Raw genomic sequence first — 23,325 nt, 5'->3', positions numbered from 1 at the left:
CACAAATTTGTAATCTTTCTAGTCAACTTTTAAGAAACCAATGACTTTAAGAAATGTCTTCTTGTAATCTTTCTAGTCAGAGTTGTAGCCAAGCCACCAAGTTGTAATCTGTCAAGTCTTTAGGTCTTATGAATACTTTATTTAGTGCCAAAATGAAATTTTGGAGATTGGTTAAAATATGTTGCTTATATTTTCAAGCATATAGTGTAATGCCAACTCTAAGGTGTACTGCTCTATTATTAAGCTTAGAAGATCGTACCAAGCATATAGTGCAATGCCAACTTCAAACAAAGCTCTAAGATGACATGAAGTGTGCCAACTTGAAGATTATTTAAACTCCATATTTCCTCTGATTTTTATTATAGTACCTACAGATATTGTAGAAACCATTTTAACTTTTACCTCTCTTTTTGCCATAGCTAGATAAGATATTAATTTTTGCCTCTATTTTTGCAGTAGCTAGAAACCATATCAATTTTTGCCTCTGGTTTTGGTTGAGTTTTTATTAAAATATGATGTACTTCTCATTTAGAATTTTACAAACATTTTAATTGAGTTTGATTGAGTTGCATGATCCCAACTTTTTTTGCTTTGAAGAATGGGTTCACAAACCATGGAGGGGAAGAGTATTGTGAATTTAGCTAAAATTTTCATTATGAGAAAAGTATTTTGCACATGGAGTTATATGTCTGCTCTTTAGATTTTCTTACTCTTGCTTGTTTTCATTAGTGGAGGCTACAAGCTCCATGTCGCATCAGCGCCGCCTAATAAACCTTTCTCCAGTCGGCTAGGCTTTGTTCCCTCTCTTGGTCCTGACACATTTCCTACCATTAGGGAGAAATGGTAGTTGTGACTACCATAATGAGATTTGAATACAAATCTCAGCAAGTTAATCGAAAACTTCCACACAGGTTAATAATGTATGCATACCAGTAAAGGTATGAATGCATAATCAAAGTCATAAGCAGTCATAAAATAGCTTGATGTGTAAACATGGCATAATCTGACATTACTTGAACTGAAACGTAAATTGAACTCGAAATTTGACATGACGTGGACTTGATTTGAACTTGAAAATTGAACTTGGAACTGAAACATGGATTGAATGTGAACTTAAAACATGATTGAATGTGAAATACATGGACTTGAACTGAGCATGACTGAATGTGAAATACATGGACTTGAAATGAGCATGACTAAATGTGAAATATATGAACTGAGCATAGCATGAACATGAAAGTGCAAATACATGAATATGGAATCTTGTTCAATAAGTATGATAAATAAGCATGAACATATGGGTGCGACACGATTTGCCCTTGATCTGTGTATCCCTATCGATTACCGCATCACAATATAGGTATCTGCACCTACTGTGGACACATCTAATGTACGTATCTCGTGTCAGGTATCTGCACTAGCACAAGTACGTATAACATGAAATTGAAATGTGGTGTTAGTGCCTGACTTCGCTCTGGTGATCAATTAATTAGACCTTATTCGAAACATGTTGATATTTACCTTGTCAACCTAGAGAACTTCACACTAGTTTAAACACTCTAGCGTGAATAAAAGAGTTCCACTAGGATAGTACCTCATCCTAGCACTTAGGGTCGTGATAAACGAAAACAGATTTGACTTGACTTGAAAGATTGTTCCCAAGATACACAAATTGTACTCGAGATAAAACGTGACGTGAGACAAAAGGACAAGAATAAAGCTACTATCATCGTTAGGGCTCCAGCTGTACTTTTTTTTAAATTAGTGATTAAGTAAGCGTTTTTTAATGATGTTGTGATTTTTTTATTTTTTAAAAAGATATTTCAAAGTGTTAAAAAAAACACATGTAAAAGAAAGTAAAAAAAAAAAAAAAAAACACAACATTTGCACTAATGGTAGCTCCCAGCAGGAGTTGGGAGCTGTGGTTATAGAGTCACCTGAAGGACAAAAGCCCTAACGTAATGTGACATGACATGAACGTGAGACAAAAGACATGACGTAATATGAGACAAACAACATTTCATAATATGGCATAACATATAATAAACAATATTTTATAACATGACATAACATGTAATAGATAATATTTTGTAACATGACATAACATGTAACATACAATATTTTGTAACGTTGCATAACATATAAAATATAACATTATGTGACATGACATATATGTAACATATAGTATTATGTGACATGACATACGTTTAACAGATAACATTAAGTAACATGACATATATGTAACAAATAGCATTACGTGACAGAATAAATTATGTAATAGATAAGTATTTCGTGACACTGTAATATGTAATAGATATACATGAGGTGACATGGCATATAAGATAACATAAGTACATAAACATTAGTTTTCTTACCCATCACACATATACAATAATTTAATAGTACGTTAGAAGTTAATTTACAATGATTGTCGCGTTTATAAGAAAAAAAAAAGTACGAAACACGAGAAATTGTAAGTATGGATTCTAAATGTTAGAAACTTTATTACTAATAACTTAGTAACACGAAAAAAAGCTAACTTAGACAAAAATACCATTTTACCCTCTATATGTAAAAAAATGATCATTTTACCTCTAACTTAAGAATTTCATATCTTAACTTCAAAAATCACCAAAATTTACATTCTTCATATAAATTTTTTTCCTAAACTCAAATATCAACTTAGAAAAATTTAAAGCCAATCACAACTATGAAAAACACCATAAGGCCAAAACACTCCAAAGGTCACATCTTTTGATTTTGTTGCAATTTCATCCGACTTCAAAACTTATGCTTAAACCGAAATATTACAACAAAGATCCTCATATCCTAAGCTTAAAAACATGCTTAAAACATCTAAAAAAATCTACTTCACAAAACACAAAAGTTTTTAAGCAAAAAGATTCAAGCTTTTAACCAATACACAAACCCTTACATCTCAAAGTTTTGACTCTTTTCAAAATATGTCCAAAAGTTCAAAAAATTTCTTCTAACATATTCATAACACACTCTTAAGAACTAAAATATTTTGAATCAACACATAAAAGTCACCAAAAATAAATAAGGGGATAGTATTTCGTGATAGTGTAATCAACATTTTGGATGGAATAGTATTTTACTTAGGTGGCATGATCTCAAAACTTCATTTCCTTTGCATTTCCATCTCATGGTTCCTCTTGGTGCAAAGTGTCCAATACTATTCTAAGATCTTGCCTAATGTCCAAATAAAATTTTTTTAACCTAACTTGTATATTCCACACTATGATTTTGAAAACACTACACTTGGTACTACTATTGAGGTTTCTATTTACTCCAGAAAAGATCTTAAATAAATTTTTCACTAAAAAATCTTAAATAAACATGCTAACCTCATAGTACAAATCATTTATCGAAAATCAACTCGAAAGTGCCTTAAAATAATCAAAATACGTTTTCGTCCGAAAAATGAAACTAGGCTTATTGCGTTATAAAATCGTAAATATTCAAATGAAACTAATAGCATAGCCTGTATTCCATTTTGACACTTTTAACTACTTCAAATAAATAAAAACCACATTTTTGACTTCATAGTGAGTGGCAACACTGACTATGCTGATAGACCAAAACATATACAATTGGTCAATTCATGAAAATGTACGAAGTTTTCACGAGGTTCCTAAAACCTATAGAAATTCCATCATTAAATTTTTAGTAGGCTGTTACACAATGTCTTAACATTAACATCTATGTCCGTATATCCTTGTAGACGTGCAAGAACCTCATTGCTAACTTGAGTGCTTCTTGCTGTGCTAGATGTGCAGGAACTACTATTTAATAGGCTATGTTAAATTGAAATTGAGTATGACATATCATTTATTTAATAAAAATGACAAGTGGGCCGTGCTTGAAGTTAAATAATACATCCATACTTAACTGCACATATAATTTATTGATGTTAAGGTTACATTTTGTACAAAATAAAAATATAACATTAAGCTAAACATAATGAAATTTAAAATACAACTACTTGAGATTGACTATATATATTAACCATAAATGTTTGATCAAATCTGATTGGAGTTGAGAATGAAGTCCTCGATTTGAAATGTGATGATGATGTTGAATAAAGTTGACAAATTCATCTGTATACTCATGGAACATAGGATCTTGGGATATTTAATCGGTTTATTCGTAAACAAAGTATTCTACTCGAATATATGAATGTCGCTCATCTTCTACGATTATATTATGTAAAATTATACATGCCATCATAATTTCTGTTATCGTTTCTCGATAAAAAAATCATACAGGTTCGCGTACAATTGCAATTATCTTGAGAATATTCTTTTGTAATTATCGAAAATAGATATTTTCAAAATATGCCCAAAAATATCTTGAGAATATTCTTTTAGAATTATAAAAAATGAATATTCTCATAATATATATTGAGAATATTTTCATTATATATTCTTTTTTTTTTAATTAATTTATATTTTGGTTTAGCTTATAAATTTGGATTAATCAAAATAAAACATAATTATATGACATTATATATAGAGAGATATTGCAAATATCAAAATATATGAGGATATCATTAGTAGTTAAGAGACAATATTTAAAATGAATAAAGATTATTAAAAAGTATAATATTTAAATGATATAAATAAAAATAGATAAACTGTTATATGATGTAAAAGTTAATATGTAAAATCTAAAAAAATAAATTTTGGTGATGTATTTTAAAAGGATAAGATGAATAAACCATTAGGAATGCTCTTACTTTTCAAATCCTAGAATGACATACAAAAATGGATAAAATTGCATTTCTCTTCCTACAGGCCCTTTAATTTTATTTGTTTTTGTTTTTTTTTTTTTTTTTTTTTTTTTTTTTTTTATGCTGGTGATTAAATTAACTAATTTTTAGTTTATGTTATTCTACATTGTTTGCAAATATCTCTTTAAACTTTTCCTCTCTCGTCTCCCACGAGTAGAGGTTTGCTTTCCTGTCTATTGCAGGTTCGTTTTTCTTTACACCATGGCAGACGATTTGGAAACGTTGTATGGCAAGTTGTCCCCAACGGAGCAGGAGCAAGAAGTTATCTCGGTATCCAGGAAAACTTAGTGCTAGGTGAGAAGTGCCTGATAGTGCAGCTTTTTACTACTAAACATTATAACAGAGGCTTTGAAGCAGGTCCTGAGCAAGATTTGGCGTCCAGTAAGGGCTATGCGGTTGCAGGATTTGGGTTCTAAATTCCTTACTGCTGAGTTTGAGGATGTCAAAGATCAGGAGAGGATCTTACGTGATGGCCCATGGCCTTTTGACAAGCAGCTAAGTCTTACTGAAGCAATTTGATGGTGGAGATAAATTTCTATAAGCATGAGAAAATAAAGGAAAAGAGTAGAAAATAAAATAAAACTACAATGAAGTGTGATTCAACACTGAGGCCTATACTCACGGAGTCGGATAGAAATCTACACTGAAGTGTGTACAAATTGCAATCTCTCATCCTCCATTTTTGCTCTCCGTTACAAGAAGGGGTAGAGAGGAGGAGAAGAAGGAGATCCCAAATAAAGAAGCCAGTCTGCCCAAAAATTATGTCATCTCCTTGTGTGTTTCCCCTCTTGCTAGCCTTTATTGCTCTTCACTTTTACGTCTGTCTTATCCCTTTCAAAAACTTTATTTACATTATGTTCCCAACAACACTTGAAATCTTAAACTTCATTCAACATGCTAATTTCATGATCCCGTACAAATAGAAATAATGCAAGGACATAAACATAAATAAAAAGAAATAAGATGAAATATGAAAGGGGAAAGAAATTATATTACCTGATACCACTTAAATAGTTGGGCATAGTTGACAGTAACTAGCGAGACTAAACAGATATTCACACAATCTAGTCAGCGTTTATGACCAAAGATCTTCCATAAAAGCATGAAATGGTAGTCCAGAAGATTTCTTTAGCAATCATTGTCGAACAAAGATGTAGTACCTCCGCCATGTAATGGAAGGTTGTGGTTCCACTACCTTCAGTTGTCGTATTCACCCTTTCCACAATTTCCTCTTTATTGGAGTTTGGGGAACATGCAAGTTACATCGGCATCCCCTCAATTCATACATGTGAACACCGCTGAGATACATTGAGACCAAATACGTCCAAAAATTCACATGCAAGGCAAATCTACCATGCAACACGTATACAATTCATGTCAATCCTGCCCCTCCCTCTTCAATGTCCTTCAGGGAATCATAATGATGGATAGAACTGAGACTGAAATAAAAGCAGCACAAAATAAGAACCGTTACAAAAATAAAGATAGAATGTGTTAAGAGCATTGATTTTACAATAAAATCAACACGCCAAGGAAGAAATGTTCATTGCACCTGCAATTCTGAGGAACCCTCCAGGAAAAATTTGACAATCTCTTCAACCTTGGTGGCAAAGACATAAAATGCTTCCAATCCTGGAGCATAACCCTTAGATCATGGAGCTTGTTGTCTAGGCCAAAACAACAATTTGCGTGCATTGTACAAACTTCATTCAAATCTTTGCTAGGTTCGCAAAGCCCACCAAAATATGCAGTGTCCAAGAATTTCATCTTTAGTCCAATATCTAGGATGAAGGGATCAGACTTGATGATATTGAGGACATCCTGATCATGGTATCCAGGAAACGTTTCATGTGAAGAGTACCAGAATTTGTAGAACTCTACTGAGCGATTATTTGACTTCACATAGTTAAAGCCTCCGTTGGGTCTGTTATGCACATCATCAGAGCTCCCTAAGAAAATGTCACAGGCTATTTGGAAATCCGCATCCAAATAAAACTGAGGAAATGGGTCTCTGAACCACATGACATCAGCATCCTGGAGGAAAAAGCAACCAAAAAACCATTGAATATCAAGGAAAGTTCTTCACAAGACTGATTGGAATCAGATAAGAAACATGACAGTGATTAAAGAAAGAGTTTTGCTATTCATCATCCCCACACGCCACACACCATACTTTTATTTTTTTAATTTTATTTATTTTTAATTTTTTTTTTGGTTTTATTCTTCCTAAATTAATTGAATTCTTCTACTCATCATCCATACACTACACATTTGGTAAGAAAAAAAGAATTAAAAAATTATGTGTGGTGTGTGGTGTGAGGATGATGAGTAGGATTTTTCAATAATAAATACCCTTTAGACTATAGCTTATAAAAATGAAACGTTCTTAAGCAATAAACACTACACTACCATCTAACAGATTGTAATGTTTTCCATAAATGGAATAGCTTAATAGTTTGTGCATGCTACTATTGAGTTAAAGCAGATTCCTAAAAAAGCTTTTAAAGTATTTGTAATCTGCAGTTTCTTATCAGAGGTTGTCGCCAATAGTCAAATCAGTTTTGTAATTTAAACATTAAGCGAATAATGTGTTTCTATAATGCTTTTTGAGTTGTTTCAACTTCTGCCCCTGTTACCGACCTCAAGCTTCAGTGAAAGGTTTGATAGATTCTGAACTTTAGTGAAAAGTGCTGATATCATTTTTTTTATAATTTCAATAGGAAAGAGTTTTCTGCACGTCTTCCTTTTCTTTTCTTTTTTCGTTTTTGAGAATAATTTATCCACAGAAGAATGTGGTAATGGAAGTAGAAACAAGAAAGGCAAGTCAACATCTGGCACAAAAATAAGCTGGACCAAGCTTGGCATGAACTTGACTGTGAATGTTGCGGATAAAATTATTAACTTTAATCTGCTATAACTGAAGCTTAATCTACTCTGCATTTAACACACAAATATGAACACTTAGAGAACCAAATGGTGCAAACGCAGGTGCCTATTGGAGCCGCATCCACAACAACCCATAAGGAAGTTTTTTAGTTCCTAATTCTTTTTGGATAGTTGATAGGTAACTCATCCTCAGTCTCATAACAGTCATTTATTGAAAAAGATTCCAAACTTTTGAAGTTTCTAATTCAGGAAGATTAAAATTACATTTTAATTTCTAATTTAGAAGGGTATTCCTACTTCAAGGTTTCTAATTATAGTAAGTTGTCAAGGTAGAAGGCGAACTTAGGTTGTTATGCCCGTGTGCATTGTTTGAGGACCTACTACTAGAGATTGCAATTTGGACATCAAATTTGGGATTTAGACTGAAAAGGGGCCCCAACGGGAGATTAGGCCAAAGCCCACCAAGCCCATTAGGCACAAGCCCACTAGGCCCAAGCCCAACTAGGACCATTGGGTAATATTTCTAGGCCTAGTCCATGATCCGCATTAGCCAGCCTCTAGTGTTTGATCATTCAAGAACTTCATGTGCACAACACTTCTTCAAGTAGGATAAACTGAACATCTTAAGTCCCTATGCCTCTTCATAATCAACAAGCAATTCAACAACCCAACACACTTCAAACTAGAATGACATACCAAGGACATCACCTACTTCATGCCAAGCCAACCTCTTTTGACCCTATGACATCCAACTCTAGCAGAAAGTCCTAAGCACCTCAAACATAATTCGGTCAAGCTAGAATCCCTTCCCCATGCAATGTCCACTGCACACTAAACAATCCTACTCCAAGCATCCTCCTAGAACATGAGTCTACCACTTGAGTTCTACTCCAGGCAACCCTCTTTCATCTAAATCAAACTCTTCCTCCATCTAAAAACACACCTCTTACATGCATGGCACAATCCAAGTTGACTCAAACACTTCAACACTTCAACTTCAACCCAACCTCCATATAGAGACTCCTATTTCAAACCTTCTTGCACAGGTCTTTCTCATGCACGAAAATAAGTGATTTTCACCCAAAAAGAGGAAGCTAACCCCCCTACGCAAAACACCCCCCTTTTCCAAGACTCAACGAACACATCTTCCATCTACATGCTGTTAAATCAACCTTTACCATTGCCCATGAGTATTCTGGCCATCCCCCTAGAAAAATAGCTCGCTCTCTTGCTAAACACCAACCCTTCTACACCATAGTTGAAGCCAAATTGAAGCAAGCCAATCCTACCCCCACGGCAACCACCTTGTGACATCACAAATTTCCCTTTTTCCTCCCTCTCTCAAGGTTTCTCTCCTCCCTACATGGTTCTTGAATTGCATACATAGATTAGGCTTCAATATCACGAAATTTACATGTTGAGTTATGCATGAAGGCATCAAGGTATAGATTGAAGCATCTAGGGCATGAATGTTGAAGATTGATAGTAAAGATTAGTATACCACAATAGAATAGACTAAACCTGAGGTAGAGGCATAAAAAGAGCTAGAAGACCATGGGTTGCATGATATGGAATAGATAACATGTTTGAACTTTCAAGCAAATATGATTGTGCAAGTTGTATGAAGTAGTATGCTAGTCTAGAGGCCATCTAGAACATATTTGGAAACAATAAGTTCATTAGGCAAGATCTTAGAATTATTGTTTGATTAAGTAGAAAAATAATGCAAAGATATGCTTGTATAGATGCCTATTAATGTGCTTGTGAGGCTCGAGATAAGTGATATGATCAAGTCCTTCATTATCACGCATGTGTTCTAAAGAATGAAAGTAGATATGATCATGTATTTTCAGAATGGATCTTTTCAAAATGAAATCATGAACATGTTTTATAAACAAAAAGATCATTGCTTATGTCATGATTTTTAAAGTATTGTGAAAGTACATGAATATGAATGGATTTGACTGCACGAATGATGTTATTATTATTATTATTATTGAATGACTGAATGATTGGCAGACAATTGATGATTGATGAAGAATTATTATTATTATTGGTACCGAAGATTAAGAGGCGGATGGCAATGCCAAGAGTTGGCATTAGCAATGCACCAAATGACAACCATCTCTTTTAACGGTTTAACGGAATCTCACTCGAGGCCTACAAGTGGGAGTATGATCGTCGAGATCACTAAACCTAGCACACAGGGTAATTTTGTGTGATGACGGATGACAATTATGACAGATGAGATGTGATGGATTGAATGTGAATAAATGAATGGGGAATGTTTATGTTCGATGCATGATGATTTTAATAGAACAAACTATGTTATGTATAATATTTTCACTGCATGATGTATTGCTTATTGAGTATCCAACTCATTTTTGTATGTATTAAATATTTTAACCACCTCTAGGTTATGGTCAATGTGAGAATGATGATGCAGGATGGGACTTGGCTCAAGGAAACGAGGCAAATGCCTGAACCATTATGGAGATTTTAGATTTATGTTTTTATTTATCATATAAATACTTTGATAAATACAAGAATTTTAATTATTTTAAATTATTTTGATAAATACAAGACTTTGAATTATTTTAATATGTTTCCGTCGACTCTCTTTAAATTTTCAGCATTTAATTAAGTTTAAATTTTGTTTTATTTTAAAACTATAGAATCTTTTATCTCTTACTCCTAAGTGATTTTAAAATAGTACATTCCTAACCTTATGAGGGATGGGGTGTTACAGATTTTTTAACATTGTTAGGATTGTTGCATGTCCTAATGTAACATATAGAATGAAGGGTACATTGTGTTCAGGAAATCTCAAAATATTAACTGAAGCTTAATCAATTGGGCATTTAACAGCCAAATATAAACACTTGTTAGTTAACCAAAATGGCATGTCCAAAGGCATTGAAGCCGCATCCACGAAAACCCATGAGGAAGCTTTTTGGTGCTTTAGATTCATAGCATAGTCATTTATCAAAAAGGCTTCATAACATAGTCAGGATTGTTGCAAGTTGTCATGCAAAATATAGAATGGAAGCTACATTGTGTTTAGGAAATCACAAGACCAGGAATGCATCTAGTGTTTTGACATAATTTGAAGCAATGATGTCTGAAATGAACTTAGAAATTGAACCATACAAAAAAAAAAAAAAAAAGAAAAGAAAACGAGTGAGAGAAGTATGTGGACATGGTCCAAACCTTCGGCCCATAAAGAACTCTCACCTGTAAGTTCACACCAAAAGAAAGCATTGTTCCACTGACATTCACAGCAATTTTTTTCCCACAAACTTATATTTGAAAGCAAGAACTCAGGAACTTTTTGTACCGATAATGAGAACCAAGTATGATTTCTTCAGGATGATCGTTCAAGCAAAGTATACAAACATAACACAACCATAAAATCTCTCTTTTATATGTATATCAATTTCAGAACCTAGAGAAAGTGCTAACCACCTCTGTGCTAGAACCCCAGAGCAATTATGCTTGGGTATGGCTATGAAGAATAGTCAATTTGAAGTTTCCCAAAAATTCACATATAAAGCCCAATTTTGCAGTGTAAGTATCCAAAACTATCCTTACCACTTGGCCAGTCTATGCGAATTATTCTTTTTCCAAATGTGGGACCAGAGTGTTACAAACTCCTCTTAAATTCCTGACGTTCTTGTCAAGTGCATGTCATACAATATTCCAGTATCACGTCTAACCTTACTAGGTGGCTCTAGTATGTAACATCCTAAGGAAAGCGCTTTGATACTATACAAAAGGACCTTGGGAGAGCAAAAGTCATACCTCCGCTATAACCCCAAAAATAAGAATCAATTTAAAGCTTCCCTACAATAACGTACAGAGCCCAATTTCACCTAGCTAGTAGCCAATATGGGACCAAGCACTCAAGCCTAACTTTATAACTTACCCACCCTATAAGAATTATTCCCTTTTCCAATGTTGGACTGGGGTGTTATAGTCAATGCAGAGATCAACTTTAACATAGACTTTTGCTACTCTAAAATCCCTAACATAATCCCATCTGCTTTCCTATCATCGATTCAGGTATTGCTTTAATCCATGGACTCTCCTCTTGTCGGTTGCAAGACTTGAAGCATACCGATTCCTCAAATACAGCCAGCTTTCTTGTTATTTGGCCCAAGAAATTCTGCAGTAAAAGTAGATACTATCATATTACATCTAATCCCATAAACCAGAACATCTCTCCAATTCTTCGCAATCTAAACCTTGAGGTTTCCCAATCAGACCAAACACAGATTTACTTAACTCTCCAGCTATTCAATACCTAAAGCCAAAGGTTTTTTTCATTTGGGGCTCCTTATCCAGTTCACCTAAAATGTATTTTCTCTCTCCAAATGTCCACTGACTGTGTATGTGAAAACAATGAGGATGTACACTCAGTTCGCCTACAAGTGAATTACTTAGAAGCCAGGAAAGCTAGTTTCATCAGAGAAAAACAATTAAAAGTGGGATAAAAGGTAAAGACACAATGAAGTTTGACAAATTCATGAAATAAGTAGTGGGCTTGAGGGGTGTACTTGTATGCAAAAGAACAGGAAGAGGAGATTACCGTGAAAACAAAATTGTATCCCATCTCAAGAACAGAGCGCAGGAAATCAATCCTTTTCCACATCATCTTCAAGTAATCAGGGGTCATAAAGTACGCCTCATGACGAAAATCAACTCCATCACTGACAAGAGAAAAGCAGTGCGTATGTATCACGAGACAACGCGCAAATGCCTTTTGATCCAAGGCAATAATCACCAAATGGTTCAAAAGTCTACGGGTGTGATCTCCAATTCTAAAGCTCTCAAGAAAGAGATCAATCACCGAATTTGGAGCTGCCCACGCTTCATTTATAGCTGTTATAATAACAGTGCTGTCTTCCATGGCAGCATCCTTCAAAACCTTTTCAAGCCTATATCCGTCACCAGCCTCCTTAGTTGCAAAATAAAGGGCAAAACTACTCAATTAAGTCTTCTATAGAAAAATATAACGTGTGCAGTCTCAACGCCATGAATGCACACAACAGTTCATCAGTTAATTACTTACGGTATCTTACCTAATTATGAGGATCAATAAATTTTTCTTACTTATATAAAAAAAAATTATTACTTACGGTATATCCAATTATGCATCAATTAATTGCTTAATTAAAGATAACAGGAAACTAACTAACCAGAGGGGAATCGTCGAAGGCAGAGAAGTTGAATGGAAAAGAAGAGAAGGACGAACCGGAGGTGGAAGATTGGAAGCGAGGGAGGAACCGGATGGAGTCTGAAGCTCGGAAGAGAATCACGCAGGAGAGGGAGACGGCGACCAAGAAAAGAAAGCGGCGGAGGATTAGGGTGGCCGGAGGTTCAGGCAGCATTTTAAGAGTGGGGGAGGAAGAGTCACTGCTTCTTGGGAATGGCGTCACCGGCGGAGGTGAAGGCTTCCGGTGGTAACTCAAACGGTGTGGGGGTATCATCGAACGCCAGGGCTGCTGATCGGAGCATTCTACTAGGACATGGGCAGGGAAATGATGAGGAAAGACTGAGCGACACGTTTCCGAGATTTATGATGGTTCAGTGTGATATGAGAGACTTTGGGGGAGAGGGAAAGGTGGGGTCCTCAAGAAGTTTCTCTGTTTATTTATTTTTTCCTCAACGAACATTCGTAGATAAATTAACAGTTATAAAATACAAGATTTAATAGATCGAGAGTCATCTACAATCTTTCCAAACTAAAATATTACAACACGGAAAAGAAAAAAATGGATATGAAACAAAAGTATGGCTCCTACCCATTTCCTACAATTTCCTACAATGGGAAACTGCTTGATAATAGTTTTTATATAGTTTGGTAAATAAATTATAGAACTGTGACTAGAAGCTGTAGTAAAGGACTGTGTGCTGTAACTTGTTGGTCTAGACTGGCTTGAAGAAAATTTTACGTCCACTTTCACTAGATCCTTAGTTAAGGAAAAAGGAAACATAGCGTAACAATCAAAAACTGTGACGAATCGCTAGTAGGGGGGACGTTACTGGCCATGGCGGCACGTATAAGCCACGCGCCACATCTGAAGTGAAGAGAATAGTCAAATCTAGAAGATCCGATATCGCTGGTCTCGAAACTGTCGCGCGTGGTGTCAGAGAGCTCTCAGAGGCGCGACAATGTGTGAATCTCACGTGCGGCTTATGAGCTACGAGCTGCACATATGAGAGGACTTCTTCTACCATCTGGACGATCGACACTTGGAGAAGCTGCTGGAGGGGTGCGTGTCAACCCTATGCCGCCAAAAATAAGCAAATCGGCAAAGTTGAATGGTGCTAACTAGGGGTGTAAATTTAAACCGGAAAATCGGACCGGACCGGTTGATCCGGTTTTGAACTGGTTCGGTCCGGAACCGGTTCCTATATTATGAAAACTGGCCGGAACCGGTCCGGTTTCGATTCCGTAGTTTCCGGAACCGGATCGGACCGAACCGGACGGGTTGAAAAAAATATATATATAAAAATTAATTTTATATCTTATACAAAATATTTATATATATAAGTTTTTATATATAATATATAATAATATATTATTATATATTATATATGAAATAATTTCATATTATAATTTATAAATTATAACAAAATATTAATCTTAAATATGAACATTTATAATTTGTTTGATCATATGTTATTAAGATAATTATATATAAGATAAGTTATTATAATTTATAAAATAAAAGTTTAATCTTAAAAATAAAAATTTAATTGATCATATGCTTTAAACATAATATATATATTAAATTATTAATAATATTTTATCATAAGAAGTAATATTTTATAATATGTTTTTAACATTTTAAAAAAATCGAAAAATCGGACTGGACCGGACCGAAAACCGGTAAAACCGAATGTACCGGTTTAGGAGGGTAATCGGGACGTAATCAGTTTTGAAAAATGAAAAACCGGTACATACCGGTTCGGTCCTAGATTTTGTCCAAAACTGAACTGGACCGGACTGGTTACACCCCGAGTGCTAACCCTCTTCCTCCTAGTGATTGGAAACTTTTCTTGGGTGATTGGAAACTTATTAAATTGATTTATTTATTGGACATTGTTTGTTTACCTTAATGATAAGTTCGAATAAAAGCAGTTGAAGTTGTTAAATTGATTTATTTATTGGATAGTGTTAAGGTGTACACGTACTTCAAATATGCATGTTAGTATAAACGAAATACTTTTTAAAATATTTTTAATTATTATAAAAAATATAAATATAAATTCACTAATAATTACTTTCTTAATTATTAAAAAAATAAAAAATAAAAATAAATAAATATATTTAATAAACATATTCGAGAGTCAGATATCATTTTTCTTTATTTATTATATGGGATCTACGGTGGTTAGAATCTAGTGTAAGCATTTCACTGATTTTCCTTGCATCCCATATGCCTACCGGATTATAATTTCTAAAACTAAAAGAATAATGCTACTATCCATTTTCAAATTACCTCCTCATTTTGATCGATTATTTATTTATTTATTTTTAATTTTTTTTCTTAGTAGTTAATGAAGTGACTATTAGTGTATTTATATTTTTTTTTATTTTCTAAAAATGTTTAAAAAGATTAGAAATAAAAAGCAAAAGAAAAAAAAAAGTGCAATTTGCACTAGACAGCTGTAACACCCCGCCTAATTAACCCTTAAATACTCTAGATTAGGTTCTTGATTACGAGTTAATTACTTACATTAAGGTTGATAGTGGGATAAATATTAATATTGATACTCAGTGTTAATGAGCTAAAGATTAGATAGACAAGCCCTTTAGTAATTTTGGTGAGGCTTTTTAGGACTTTAGTGCATTCATGGGCCTAGTCCAAGAAAACCTTAAGCCACAAACCCTTAGGGAATCAATACTAGTTTTGGCCCAAAAATAAGGAAGGTATAGGACCTTTGGGCCAAGCTTGGTATAAAATGGACCCATGACCCAATTAGGTCAAGTCAAATCTTGTCAAGCTCAATTTAGTGGATCTTGAGGTTCCTTTTTAACCCAACAAATCTGGAAAATGAGGCCCCTTCATTCAAAGCCCAAGAAGACCTTAAGCCTTCAACCCATACACTTGGCCCTTTTAAGCCCATATAACCCAAAACCATGTTTAGGCTCATTTCGTCATTCAAGACCAAAGGCCCAAATCATATCCAAAGTACTCAAATTAAGTCTTGAAAATTGGTTAAGGTCATTAACCATCATACTAGAGGTTAGTGCACTTTAAGTCATGCTTTGAAGCTTAATTGAGTTTAATCTTTTCTTAAACCTTTTTATTCAAGTTTTCTTGAATTAATACTCCATTAAACCATAATTAGACCATGTTAATACCCTAGCTAAACCATCCCACATGTCATTAAGAAAAATGACATAACAAGTCCAAACCTTGCACCAATTGGTTTTGTGCAATCTCCTTTGTAATGCTTGGACTGTTTTGCCCATGGGTCCAAAATCTTTGTGGTTTCTCCTCAAGGATAATATGGTCCTTAAACACCTTATGAGACCAGTCCTGGATGAAATTGGTTGCATCAACCAACTCAAAGAGCCAAACCGGGTGCACCTTGATTTAGTTTGTGTTGTAACTGATTAGATTGATTTTGAACCAACCTCTTGCTATGGTTTGCACCACCACCCCATACCACCTCATTCACCACCCAATACTCAAGAGGTCCCATGAACATCATGAAGGATTTTGACTCAGTTTTGCTGCCCAAAACATCCAAAAATCGAATTGATTTCCTGCCACCTCAAAACCTCCTTCATACTCCTATTTCCAAGGGTGGTTTGTAGATTTTTTTGCCACCCAAATTATGCCCCACGACTAGGCCAGCCTCATAGGATCAATGTAGCAACTGCGAAGAGGGAATCATGGTGGTTTTAGGCCACTATTCCCCCTGCACAAGATGACCTAAGCCCATGCAAGCAAGTTTGGAAATTTTTCAGATTTGAGGACCTCCCACTTCACCCAATCACCAAGCACCCAAGCCAACCCCCTCACCCCTTGGACACCTATAAATACTTCCCTCACCATCTCATTTCATACACACCACAGCTTCAAGCATTCTCTTGAGCCTTCAGAGCATTTCTCCCTCTTAGAGATCAAAAGAGTGCAACTGAGTGAAGTTTTGGTGAGTTCTTGAGGTTCTAGTGTAAGGTAGTCTTGAGTGCTTGGAAAGCCACAAAATTTGTAATTTTTTTATTTTTGATCTTAGCTAGCATGTCAAGCTTTGTTTCCAAGTGTTGGTATAAAATTTGGTTGAGTTTTAAGAAGGTTATCACACTTAGATCAAAACCGGGTCAATTAAGAGATAGTTTGAATGATTGAATGATTTTAATTAGAAATTTAGCTATGGAATGTCCTAAGCATGATTTGATATAATTTATCATTGTCCTAACATGATTAGGAAAGGTTTAATTTGTGGTTAGAAGCATGCCATGATAGGTTTTGAATCTATTTTATTTTGATTATCAAGCATGTATCAGTTTTAAGCATATTGGTATTAAGGATTTCTAAGCTATAATTAAGTGTTGGGATGACCTTGAATATTCAAGAATTAGAATTCTACATATCATTAAAGAAGTTAGTAATCATTTGTGATTAAAGAAAATCTCATATACATGCATTCATAGGAATTAATAGTTGAAAACACACTTACTAGGATGCATGCCATGGGTTGGGACTGTTTGGGCAAGTTCTACTTTGAATTTTGAAAATCCAAGGGCATAGATGGTTTTAAAATGCCAAAAATATGAGGTTCATAAAATTTGGAATTCGTTTGCAATTAGTGAAAATTTAGGGCCTAAATGGCAATTCTTAAAAGTCTAGGGGTATTATTGAAAATACCCAATTTCTGAAACCTTTGATTTTGAACCTATCCATAGAAGTATTAACCCTAACTTAGTATACACATGATTTATGCAGCTACAACGTTATTTTCAAATTTTTCCGAAAGTTGGTAAGTTGGTCTCTAACTTAAACCTTGATAAATTTCTTAAGAAATATTGATAAATGCTTCATTTATTTTTCAATTATCATTTTAAGCATAAATTATCATGTTATATGACATATTGAGTGCATACTTACATACCATATGACATTTTCACTATTTTTACATATTACTTTTATAAATGTCATTTTTGCATGAAATTTACTACATAAGCACGTGTCATGAAAAATATTTTTCAAAGCAGAGCATAAAAATAATTTTGTCACGACCCCAAAGGCCATGATGAGGAATTATCCCGGTGGAACTCCTATGTCTACTTTGGAGTGTTTAATAATAGAGTGGTAATCCCTAGGTTGATGAAGAACAGTAAACAAGCTTCATATGAGTTCCTTTTAAAGAATACTAGAGTGAAATCAACATGTTATGACACCTAACGCTGATGGGTGTACACATTATGAATTTTATAATGTTATGTTATATTTACTAACGCATTGAGAACGAGTCTATAGGCAACGTAGTTTCAACGTGAGTTGTATTATGGTTATTGGCAGGTACTCATAGTGCAGATGAGGAACTGTGACATTACCACACGTTATGATGTTAATTATGAATTGCTAATAATGATGAAAGTTTATAATGAAGTTATGTTTTTAAAAATGATGGCAAAAATGTTTATTGAAGGAAAACCTGTGTCTCCATTTTTTTGAAATGTTGAGGAATCTAGATGGGAGACATGCATACTGATTTTCTTCCTACATTTCATGCATTACATATTTATCATTCTTCATGCATAATTTATCTTTGTGCACGTTCATTGTTTAACTTACTGAGATTTTGTGACGACCCAAATTTGCCTAAGCATGGCACATAGATTTCCAATGACCCAAATCTTAGTCACTAGTGCCATGTGTCATGTAAGTGTTACACTACAAATCTAGACTTAATAGTGGGATAAGGGGGAGAGAGAAGTGTAGGAAAGCACCAAGAAGTGACTTGCATGCCTACCCTAGAGGAATTGCCACTTGTCAACATGCTAGAAACCTTCTAGAAGAATCAAGGGACAAAAGGAACCTAAGAAGACAAAGGGATTTTCGGCCAGCCCATCTTCCCACATGCGTAGACCCTTGTCTTGGCCCAATTTTGAGTTTCAAGGTAGATTTCTTGGGAAGGGAACCTTAGAGAAGAAAAATAGAGTTTTTCTAGAAAATTTGCATGGGAAACCGAAGGGGGCACAAAGGATTTCGAATTTGGTCAGTTTTTGCCAAGTGTCAAGCATACACTAAGTTTCTAGAAGATTAGATGAAGGGACTCTTGTATCAAAGGATAAATATGCTCCTAGGGATTCGGCTAACACACTTCCAAGCACTCCATTCACTTGCCACTTGTCACTTAGACTATCCTTAGACCAATGGCACATGAGAAGTCACCTAGGGAAGGAGCACTAGGAGATGAAGTGTAACGCCCGTCCTTGTGGTGGGACTTTTTCTAAAATATTTTTATAAAAAGGACGACGGGAATTACCGTCCTGTTTAAAACTTTTCACTTGCATCCCCAGGGTGTGAGACTCTACGTTTATAAATAAAATGTGCTTTGATCATAAAATAGGGTTACAGCGGAAAACATAAATCTTATAATAAAAAGGCCTCGTACGTTTAAAACTCGTGCCTAGACTTCCGTGCTCTTCCCCATGGGTTACTGGACGGGGCTTTTCTTTACTGAGGGGGAGGGACATGCATAAAAACTAAAATGAGTCGAAGACTCGTAAGCATTACTTCATACGGTTAGAATAAACAACATAGGTTTTCATTCATGCATTCATCATTCGTACATACTATTACGTGCGTGCCTACGTGTCTTGTGTGCGTTCGTTTGAAAACGTCACTGGACGGGGCTTTTCTTTATTTTAAACGTGTCCCCCGTCAGTGCCTTCATTTCGTCAAGAGTCGCTGTACGGGGTTTTACTTTAAAAAGGGCTTTCTCGTCGTAAAACGGTTCCCCCGTCAGTGCCTTCATTTCTTAAAGAGCCCGTGCTCTTGTGCTCTTGTGCATACATGTGCGTTCGTGCGTTCGTGCGTGCGTGCTTACGTCCATTCTTTCTTATCGCTTTCATAGGCCAGTACACACAATTACGCCCCATGTGTTTGGGGTTAGCGGTCTTCCTTTGGACCCGGATTCCGCCCGTGGCCACGGGTTGGGAACCCCTTTTTCATAGGGGCAGCACTGGGTGCACTTCCAGCGCTACTTACCCGGCATTGCAATCTGCCCATTCATCGGTACCCTTTCGTTTATGTCATGTGGCCATTACGTGTCTTCATACATTCATGCTTTCGTTTCTTTCATTTCTTTCTTTTCATTCGTTCGTTCTTTCCTTTAACAGTCCTTTCTTTTCGTGAGAAAATATCGTTTGGGGCGTAAGTCCGAAAATGGTCTTTCCGTTTTCTTTTTCAATTTCATTTCGGTTCTATCTTCTCTTTAACAAAGAACATACATGGGCTTAAGCGTCAGCTTCCGTGGCATCCTATAAGTGTCACATTGAACGTCGTCAATCATGGCATCCGTGAGTATCACCTCGTGGTGCACATGAGAGCGTCGGTTCGTAGGATTCACAAAAGCATCTGCTTTCATGCCTTTCATGCATCTTCATCAGTTTATGGATTTTTTTTTTCTTAGAAAATACATACAATAGATACAGCGTATAGTCATCCATTCACATGCGTACAATTAATACTTTGGGGTGCGTAAAAAGGGGCTGCCAATGAGGGGCCGTACATATTTATACTTTTGAACATTTAGCCATTTCTTTCTTAAAACGTCTTTAGTCTTTTCGTGAGCATTTTAAAGGAAAATCGTTTCTTGTATCTTTGATAACTCTAGAAGAGTATGAACGTAACACTTACCTGGACTCCATGCTACTCGCATGTCATTCAGTCCATTCACGTGCTTGTCAGATGGCAACCTACATGCATACACATAACCTTAGCATCATTCTCTATCTAATACATAAGTAACTTAAACTATAAATAGAACCACGCTATACTTAGAACACTCTCCTTCTATCCCTTGTACTTACGTGCCCTTCACTATGTTAGATCCTTCGGGGACCACTTATGGTCACCACAACTTCCAACACAAAATCTTGTCTCGAGTGCTCATCCACTAAAGTGAACCCCTTATTCACCTTAGGATTAAGACACTAGGACATTCGTCTTACTCTTCTTACAACCACATTCGACGCATGATTCCGACCGATGAAATCACACATCTCAATCCTAACGATGCATCCGTCACTATCTTCATGCATCTTGGCCCACACTAAATCCTCATTCCCATCTATAAAGACACATGGCTCTAAGCCAACTCTGAGGCTTAAGCACCGTGCAACTATGCTCATGACAGATTACCCATTACATATGGTGAATCCGTACGGCACGTGTCTCTCACCATGTTACACAAGTACCTTACCCCTTTATCACCTAAGATCAACATATATAACACGTTGATCACCTGCTCGTAGGGACAAGGGCTATACTCCGATACCAATCTTCTCTTAACCCGGCTAGCATGACTCTTCACGCTACCCGTCCCTTTTGACAGTTCATCCCAACACTTAACACGACAAGACTCCATCCATAACTACGTTTCATGTCACGTTATATAGCCCGAGATTGCTCCAGTGCTACACTGTGACCTTGTCGTGTTACCTAGCATTTTACTTCATCACTCCTGACTCATCACGAGTACGGTTCCTCACGTACTCCCGTCACATCGTGACATCTCGTCACGTTCCCGTTTCGCCATTTCTACACTTCAACACTTCACTCATCATAAGCATGACTTCCAATAACCACGTCACTTCGTGACGTTGCCCAGTCATGCTTCCGCTGCGTACTCTTACACTTATTCCACTACTTCACCCATCACAAGCACGACTGTCAATAGTCATGTCACTTCGTGACATTCCCCAGTCATGCTTCCGCTGCGCACTCTTATACTTGTTCTGCTACTTTGCGCATACCCCTGGCCATAAGTCCATCACAGTGACACCTGTCACTTCAGACTACAGGCTGCGCCATAGCTACTTCGGGACACTGTTTCACAGTTCCCGACGCTATCTATCACGTTCCACGCCCATCAATCACATAACCATCCTTATCTCTACGACTCGCCACACGGAGTGTCGCTGCCACGTGGAGTACACTCCACGTATACTCCCTTCATACACACCACATCACTATTATGGCGTACCTACCATATGGTACATCGCTCCATCACAGGGAGTACGTTCCACTCGTACTCCCTTTACATACGCTCCATCACCAATATGACCTACATGCCATATGGTGCATCCCCAATTATATGGAGTGCATTCCACATGCACTCCATCCATACACACCATATCACCACTATGGCATACCTGCCATATGGTACATCATTACATCACATGGAGTACACTCCTCGTATACTCCCTTCATACACTACGACACATCACCATTATGGCATCCTTGCCATATGGTGTATCTCACCATCTCATGGAGTACATCCCATTTGTACTCCCCACATATACAACACGCCACATCACCACTATGGCATATACGCCATATGGTACATTGTCCACCACATAGAGTACATTCTACATGTACTCCTCTTACACGCATTACGCCACTGAGTACACTCCACTTGTACTCATCTCGTTCCACGATACGCCAAGAGGGTATATTTTACATATACTCTCCTTGTCTCACATTACGCCACACATAAAGTACACACAACGTGTACTATTCCCATCCCATATGCCACATCACCATTATGGCATATCCGCCACATGGTGCATTACTCTACCACATAGAGTACACTCCACGTGTACTCCTCACATATACTATACCCCACACAGAGTACACCCATCGTATACTCCCTTCATACACTTCACGGCATGTCACCATTATGGCGTACCCGCCATATGGTGCATCTCACCATCACATGAAGTACATTCCATGTGTACTCCCTACACACATAACACGCCACATGCACACAGAGTACACTCAGTGTGCATTGTACCCGTTCCACATATACTGTGCCACCATTACAGCACATATTCTCAATCACACTACACAGCACACTTCCCAATTACGCCCAACACATCACAGTGCACTACACGGCACAATGCACCTCCATCCAATACAGATATGCCCAACACTTCACTACACAGAATGCCCAACACTTCATCACAATGCCTCAACTCCACAAATACTAACAGCACAGTCCACAACCTAGTCAACTAATCAATATCCAACATAATTAATAAGGGATAGATGGTTATACCATCGACGGGATAACCCGTGCGTTGCTTGTTGACCGGCATAGCCGATGATGTCGGAGGAGTCGTACGTGGCGGCTAACTCACGTACGGTGACTGTTTAGGTGTTTGGATAGCTAGGTGTGGTCTTGGAAAGGCTCGTGATGGCCTTGTGATGATGGTGAGGGGCATAACACGGCGGATCTAGCCATGTACAGTGGCGGTCATTCACACGCAGTGACTGTCCATCACGTGCAGTGATTACCCATCACATAAAGTGATGGTTTAGACCTAGGGCTTGGCTAAAGGAGATGTGGTGAATCTCGTGGTGGCGTCGAGGTGG

General features: G+C 36.5%; 1 protein-coding gene across 4 annotated transcripts; it reads right to left on the bottom strand.

Annotated features, from left to right (window-relative positions):
* Window positions 1–5,248: 5,248 nt before the first annotated feature.
* LOC109007031 (uncharacterized protein At4g15970-like) lies at window positions 5,249–13,327 on the bottom strand. Of its 4 annotated transcripts, none has more exons than XR_001998723.2 (5): window positions 12,898–13,326; window positions 12,288–12,656; window positions 6,366–6,847; window positions 5,810–6,252; window positions 5,249–5,654 (listed from the first exon to the last, which is right to left on the bottom strand). XR_001998723.2 is itself a non-coding variant. In XM_018986534.2 (4 exons), exons 1-4 carry the CDS (start codon window positions 13,186–13,188, stop codon window positions 6,186–6,188), a joined length of 1,206 nt encoding a protein of 401 aa, XP_018842079.1. In that variant the 5' UTR covers window positions 13,189–13,327; the 3' UTR covers window positions 5,666–6,185. The 4 variants fall into 4 exon arrangements, 2 of the variants coding, with proteins under 2 accessions (XP_018842079.1, XP_018842061.1); XR_001998722.2 differs by having other exon boundaries at window positions 5,249–5,644; XM_018986534.2 differs by lacking the exon at window positions 5,249–5,654 and having other exon boundaries at window positions 5,666–6,252; window positions 12,288–12,653; window positions 12,898–13,327.
* Window positions 13,328–23,325: the final 9,998 nt, after the last annotated feature.

This window comes from Juglans regia, chromosome 13 (assembly GCF_001411555.2).
Source record: "Juglans regia cultivar Chandler chromosome 13, Walnut 2.0, whole genome shotgun sequence".
NCBI lineage: Eukaryota > Viridiplantae > Streptophyta > Magnoliopsida > Fagales > Juglandaceae > Juglans > Juglans regia.
The sequence above is the reverse complement of the archived record's forward strand: the minus strand, read 5'-3'. Positions and strand labels throughout refer to the sequence as shown.